This window comes from Perissodus microlepis, chromosome 20 (genome assembly GCF_051167445.1).
Source record: "Perissodus microlepis isolate ML-2025 ecotype Zambia chromosome 20, ASM5116744v1, whole genome shotgun sequence".
Lineage (NCBI taxonomy): Eukaryota > Metazoa > Chordata > Actinopteri > Cichliformes > Cichlidae > Perissodus > Perissodus microlepis.
Window position 1 is genome coordinate 19662435 of NC_140480.1, and position 7769 is coordinate 19670203.

General features: G+C 40.0%; 1 protein-coding gene across 3 annotated transcripts in view; it reads left to right on the forward strand.

Moving 5' to 3' along the window:
* Positions 1-2630, forward strand: part of dennd2da (DENN/MADD domain containing 2Da) — a 31599-nt gene extending 28969 nt beyond the window's left edge. For all 3 annotated transcript variants that reach the window (XM_084917372.1, XM_084917373.1, XM_084917374.1), the window contains 2 exons: positions 25-270; positions 1843-2630. In XM_084917372.1, coding sequence (XP_084773498.1) covers positions 25-270; positions 1843-1910 — 314 coding nt within the window. In that variant the 3' untranslated portion in view covers positions 1911-2630. The remainder of the gene's footprint in view (positions 1-24; positions 271-1842) is intronic.
* The last annotated feature ends 5139 nt before the right edge of the window (positions 2631-7769 follow it).

Sequence of the window (7769 nt, forward strand, 5' to 3'; positions counted from 1 at the left end):
AATGCTTTCTGTCCTCTCCTTCAGTGGGGGAGGAGCTAAACCGAGTGGTTTCTGAAGCCTTCCTGCAATTCTTCGTGAAAACAGTCGGCCATTATGCCTCATATGTAAAATACGCACGAGCTGGAGAAGGTGGGGTGTTTGATAAGAGAAGCTTCTACAAGGCAATCGAGCCCAAGGTCACTCGACACTTTGTCAAGAAGTTCATTCAGACGCAGATGTTTGACTTGTTTATCCAGGAGGTGGAGCAGCAGCAGCCTGGACCACAGCAAGGTAAAGGAAGTAATCCCAATCCCAGGGACTCACGCTCTACACTTTTCACTGTGCATGTTTTGTTAAATATATGAGCTGTGATTGTATAATTTCAGTCTATAGTCTTTAATGCCCACTTATTCGTGCAGTTCTTTCAGTGTGTGAGACATGAACGACGTGCTCTCAGTATTTCTTTCGGAATACCCGGGAGACGACCTAAAACAGTGCCTGCGCGACTTCAGGGTGCACCAGGGTGCACCAGGGTGCACTCAGCCTTTGACCAAGTGACAATATCTGTCACTTGGTCAAAGGCTGAGCGTAGCAGCACAAGACTTCTCTAGTGGAACATTTAATCCCTTAGGCTTACTTCTTTTTTTCCAGATTATCAAATTTGTGGAGCCCTTGTGGCTTCCTCCACTGCACACTCCTCTCTCACCAGTGTTCTGCATCACTATAAAAGGGTAGAGAGTCATTAGTCCCATCATAATCACCTGTCCCTCTGTCATCCCGGCACCGCCCGATGAGCTCACTGCAGCGGGTCAGAGACCACACCCCTGCCACAGCTACCTTTGACCCCACTGACTACATGGGCCTGGCTACCACAGGATATTCCAGGGTGCTAAGCCGGGTCAAGTCACTAATCCTGGCCTCCAGAGCTGCAAATAGGCTTCAACTTTTTGTTATTAGTAAATGAGGCCGAGGAGTAGCTAAACATCTGACACAATGAGCATAAAAGTGAGGGAGGGACACGTCTGCAAACACACAGTGTGTGTTTGCTGATGTTTGTTGAGCTTTTTGTGAAACTTTGCTTTGAAATTTAAAAAAAACCCTGACTCTTTTCATGCTTGTTTCTCTTCAGTAGCACTAGCTTGATGCTGAACTACCACAAATGTAACATGGACACCTGAACTGTTCTGCCCAGTTTAACCCTGGAGTATAAATGATACAGTGATAACAAGGAAGTGATACAATACCCAAGTGAGAGCACCGCCACCAGAATCCAGTCAACAATTCAAGAACAAATGACAGGAGGAGAGGGAAAGGCCTGTGACAATGTGTGCTTCACTGAACCAGTCATTTGATTGGAATAGAGTGAGAGCCACATGAGGTTGGGTGCAACACCTACAACCATGTACACCAGTGTGTTAGAAGTCTGAGCAAAATAAAGGACGAAATGATGACATGATAGAGCATCTCATTGGTAGATCCCACACTTGATGGTGACTTGCGCTATGGGCTTGAAGTTGGCCTCTAGTGTTGTACGCCACATCCCCACTGAGTTCCTGACATGTAGATATATAATCTGTGTGTGTGTGTGTACAGGATTGCTCTCTGATCATTAGGCTCCGTCACTCTCCTTCTGGTTAAGCATATAATTCATTTAAACTTTGTTGCTCTTTATTTGAAATGGTGGAAAGTTAAAGTCTGTCTGATGCCCAAATATTGTGCTATGAATACAAAGTCAAGTCATTATTTAAGATTAGTCAAGCAAGTCCTCACATTTGTGACTTATGTTAAGTCATGCACTTGACTTCTTTGGTAATTGTGCTGCAGCAAAAGTCCAACCTGATTTGCATTTCCTTTGTCCTGCAGGAATATTTCACAAAAAGATCCTTGAATATCAAGAGAAGAAGAAAAAGGAGAAGACAAAGAAACACTAGCTGTCTGCATAGAAATATGGCTGTATAAAGGGGTATATAGATGTGAATATTGCACTGTGTTTTCTGTGTTGTGTAGTTTGGAGTATATTAATTATGTTCTCATGTGTGAATTACTGTATGTCTGTGTGACTGCTCCTCACAATGTGAAACACTGGCAGAATGCAGGACTTAAATTCTCTGTGGTGGTTTTTAGCCTTTCTGATAATCAGGAACTCATTTCAAATAAAGACGAGCTTTTTAAGTTCATGAACCTGCAGTTTGTTTTTAAGGCTACTGATAGAAGATGTATATTTGGGTGGAGCAGCAGTTTGTATCCAACACTGTGGCTGTCTCTGCATAATGTTCAAAGTAGACATGTACTCCCAACGCATGCACAGGAAAAAGAGTACATATGTCTTTATGCATAGTGTATATATGTCTGTTTTTAGGGATGTGCTGTTGGCGGGGACTGCTCTACCTGTTTGTAGTCAGATCCATTTGACCCGACCTTTATTTCATTTTTACAGAAACCGTCAGCCAGTGTTGTACAGAATAAATTATCAAATGATTAATAATTAGCTGCTTTGTGATTTTCCATCTGTTTAGTAATGGCCTCTTCACAAAACACACAATGTCACTGTGAAGTGGATCTTTGATTTTTGTCAGTTTGGAGAAATTGCTTCCATTCCTTGTTAAGATATTACATTCATTACATTTATTAAATTAAAGTTTTCAGATTCACACAGACTCTCACTTTATTGTGCAGACTAACGCGGGGCAGTGGGTACACTGTATCCAAAAGTGGGGAAATCGATTTCCCCACTTTTCCATTCTATTCCAGCTGTGTTTGGAGTGCAGTGAATCCTGTTAATGGCTACTGATCATATCCATGGATGCTTCTATGTAGATTGTTCACTGACATTTTTAACTGTGCAGTGAAGCATCCATGAAATGCATGTTCAAATTATTTTGTGATTTTTACATTTTTTGTTCAACATTTATTTTTCCACCTCAGTGTGTCTCCTGCCTCTCCTTCGTCCTTGTTTCATCTTTGCACTGCCACAAACACACAAACACTGCAGTTATAATGCTAAACCTAGCTTAGCATTATAACTGCAGTGTTCACTTTCACTATGTGCCAACTCTCACCTCTTACCGCTCTCCTCCCTGCTCGTTCTCTGTCTTTGTAAAAGGTGAAATGTCATTGACAGTAAAGTTTAGAACAGATTATAACTGAATATGGGCTGCTGGACATTAACAGGCAACATTTATTTGACTTGCTCTCACCTGGATTTGGAGTTGTACTGCAGTGTACACAAACACTGAACCACAATATGAAACAGTGTACAATAAGGTACATCAGCTCCTTGGCTAGTGCTGGAACTCGGGCTGTACCACACTAGCAGTTCTGAAAGCTAAAATTAGCTAATGATAGCTAGTGATCCAGCCGGTGTTAGGAATCATTTTAACTCTATTTAGTGTAGTGATGGGCTTTCCGGCTCTTTAGAGAACCGGCTCTTTCGGCTCGGCTCACTAAAAAGACAACTCTTTCGGCTCCGAACCGGCTCCAAAAACTCCAAAAAGCATGTACAAACTCCAAAACACATTTCTAGCGTTAACTGAACTTCCAAAACAGAGCTACCTAGATCACTTAAATTACACAATTGAAAGCATGAAAGCATATGTGTATTGTTTGTGTATTTATACACAATCACTCATATATATTCAAATAATTAAAAAAAAAAAAAAAGTTCATTTACCTGTTACTACCACACTAGGTAACAAAAGCTCAACACTGCCCCTAGCATCCTTGAGCACTTCTGTTGTCTTTTGTACGTGTTTTGGTGTTTTTACGTGCTTCGGAGTTTTTACGTGTTTTGGAGTTTGTACGTGCTTTGTCTCTAGGGGCCACCGTAAATATACTTTTATTTATTCACTCCACATAAAATGTAATAAACAAATCATATAATACAAAAACAAAATATTCACATTTTAACTTTTAACTATTTAAATTTTCAGCTTTTTCCTTTTAAACAAATTTAAAATGAAACAACACAAAACACAGCAAACCACAACACAATTAAATAAATTAAAATATAAAACAAAAAGAAGATGCACATTCTCTGTCATATGGGCCTGCATGAATAAACTTTCTAAATCCTTTATCAGCCGCAACTGAAAATAGTTGTGGATGATTACTATACCTTTCTAATGTGACGTTGTTGTCCTGACTCTCTTTCTCTCTCTTTCCCTCCTGCTCTGTTCCTGTGCTACTGAGAGTGTAACTACCGCCCCTCCCCCCTCTTCCCAGCGCAAAGCACAAGGCTGGTATGAGGAGTAAAGCGGAAAAAAAGTGTGAGAGAGTGGGTGAGAGAAAGAAAAAAACAAAACAAAAACCCTCGGCTTGCGATAAGGAGCCGGCTCGCGTCGTTCACATCAAAGACCCGGCTCTAAGAGCCGTTTCGTTCGCGACCGACACATCACTAATTTAGTGGGCAAACGTACACGAGCAGGCAGTTTGTAAGTCATGTTAACTGTAGTATCAGTATTGCGGTTGCTAACGTTTTAGGTAACGTGTTTTGAATCAGCTCCACTGATTTGCGTCATGCTTCCCAGAAACGTAAATAAAAAATTAAGACTAAATCAAGACTCCTGTGCAATATCACAATTAGAATAAGATATAAAATGATTCAGATTTTTAGTGAATAACTGAAATTTAACATAAAAATCCATGTATGTACATATATGAACGTTTATATATTTTTATATATACATATACTCTCCCACAGTGCTCTCAGCAGCTCAGTCAGTTCCAGCGTGGTACCATGATAGGATGCCACCTGTGCAACAAGTCCAGTTATCATTGCTGCTAAATATTCCAAAGTCAGCTGTTCGTAGTATTTTAACAAAGTGGAAGTGACTGAGAATGACAGCAGGGTCAGCGGATGCTGAGGGATATGCAGAGGTCACAAACTGTCTGCAGAGTCGATCCCTACAGACCTCTAAACTTCATGTAACCTCCAGATTGGCTCAAGAACAATGTTTAGAAAGTTTCATGGAATGGGTTTCCATGGACGAGCAGCTCCATACAAGCCTAACATCATCAAATGCAAAGTGTCGGATGCAGCACACCAAGACATTTGGGACAATTTCATGCTCCCAACTTTATGGTTAAGGGATGGCCCCATCCTGTTTACACATGATTGTGCACTAATGCAACAAAGCAAGGTCAATGAAGACGGGTGGGTTTGGTGTGTGGCCTGAGTCCTGGCCTCAACCTGCCAGGACACCTTTGGGATGAATTAGAGCTTAAACTGCAAACGAGGCCTTCTCATCCAAAATTAGTGTCTGACCTCACAAATACGCTTCTGGCAGATGCTCAAAGATTATCTAAACACTCTCCAACCTTGTGGAAAGCCTTCCCAAAAGACTTGAAGCTGTTATACATGAAAAAGGGTGAGCCAGCATCTTATTAAACCCTATAGAGCAGGGGTAGGCAACTCCAGGCCTCGAGGGCCAGTGTCCTGCAGGTTTTAGATGTGTCCTTGATCCAACACAGCTGATTTAAATGGCTAAATGACCTCCTCAACATGTCCTGAAGTTCTCCAGAGGCCTGGTAATGAACTAATCCTTTGATTCAGGTGTGTTGACACAGGGTGAGATCTAAAACCTGCAGGACACTGGCCCTCGAGGCCTAGAGTTGCCCACCCCTGCTATAGATTAAGAATGAAATGTCTTTCAAGCTCATTTGTCCCTAAGCAGGTCCAGGATTTGCAGGTCTGTACAGGAAAAGCAGTTCTAGTACATTTTTGAAACCAAGACATGAAGAACTTGAAAGGTTCATCACATGAAAACATGAAAGGTTCTAAAATGTTAAAATCAATTCCTCAAAGTTTTTTTTGTTTGCTGAAAAAGAAGAAAAAAACATTTGGAACAGATTTACAGCAAATATCATGACATCACAATAAACAATTAAAAATCAAATATGGATTATTTACATTTCAATCAATGCAGCACACAGTACATGAGAAGGGTGTACAGCGACCTCTGCTGGTATAATAAATGTATGCTGCAGAGCAATGTGAAGAAACATTATAAGAATATACTTGTGTGTATTGTGATGCATGTCCCTGTCAGAGTTTTTCCACTGGTAAGAGATAAAGATAAAGAAGAAGACAAGCACCAGTCCCAGGTTTGAGCAGTCCTGTATTAGAGGAGAGGAAATAAGCAGACACTAGAGCTTGGAGGATGATTGACCTGGGTCAGTCGTCACATTGCTTGTTACTGCCACATTAGAGAGTACTGTGTAATTCTGTGATATCACATATTTGCCCTAACAGTCTGTCTGGTAGAAACAAGAGTAGGGGAAGAAAACTGAATCTTAAACTCAAGAGATAACAAAGGCAACCAAAACACCTCTGTGTGAGCGCACTGTAACACTATGACACCAACAACACGGGATCGTTAAACCTGTTTTCTTTCTATCCTGCAGGTGAACACAAAGCCAGAAATTAATACTATACATTACTGTTACTACTGATAGTTATTTTTAGGTGTGCTGTGATGAAATTTGGGGGCACTTCAGCACCCAAAGAAGGGTCTAAACTGGCCTATGCAGGACACCGACACTGTGGGGTAGAGTTGGGTTGGATGCCACATTAGAGGACACTGTTGACCTGACAGTCTGTCTGTGTTTTCGAGTGGTCAGTTTGTGGAAAACACAAAAGTTTGAGGAGAGGAAGTACTTTGTACTTTTTATGGGTCAGGGTCTTTTTTCACCTTGTTGTTGTTATATTAAAAGATAACACAATATTAGTCTCTTTTTTTAAGGGCAGTTATTAAAAGCTAAAGCCATATGTTAGCTAGGTTCAAATGTTTATCAAGAGGGCATGGGGAAAGGCAGTGGGTTTTTGTTTCTTTATGTCTTGGCACAATAGTTTGTGTTAAACCATAAACAAACAGCCAGCAGAAGGAAGAATGGCTTAGATGTGTTGTCTGCCAAAACTGATCTCACAGAGATTGTACTCCTGGAAATCCAGGGTCAGAACTGACTTGTGTGACTTTGAGTGAGTTATAGAGTTACTGGATCAAGACTAGCAACCTTTAAATAGAGAACATAAGACGTTCCTTACCTGGATGATTGAGCATCAAGATTTTAAAATGGAGAGCAGTTCAGTTTAATATTGACGTTGTTCACTTTTATTCTCAATCTTGCAAAAAAGATGTAGGGAACCTCTTTCCTTTGTAATGATATCAATGACACATCAGTTAGAAATACAAAAAATACAGCCATGGAATTTGGAATCTGTCCACAGTTGTTTTTTTTTTGGCTTTAACAATAGCTATATAGTACTGTAAATTCATTCCTTTCACTGCTTGTATGTAAAATATTTCATAATATTTAGCACTGCTTCAAATTCATGGGGGCATTAGGTGGTCATTTTTAAACTTACTGACATCTCTATCTGAAAAACATACATAAATAATTTTTTTATGGTCAAAATTTAAACAACACCCCAATTTTTCCAGTTTTTCTTTTATTGAAAATTATGAAGTTTGATGTCTCATTGCACTCTGAAATGAAAGGATAGTACAAATAAAGAATTGGAGTTGTCCTGTGAGCCGCCTATCACTCAAGCTATTAACTCTCAGAAACTTACAATACAATGTATCAGACTGTTGTTGATGGTAATGGCTTTTAGTTCCAATTAAATGCAAAAATGAAAACATTTCTCATTTGGAGGCAGCACCTTAAGCTCTGATTTAATGAAGAAATGATTATTGAAAGACTTATCAATTATTAGCAATTCATGCGTAGAAAGTGTAACAAGCGGTCTACCCTACATACATGTGCTGTGAGTGATACTAAACCTAAAAATA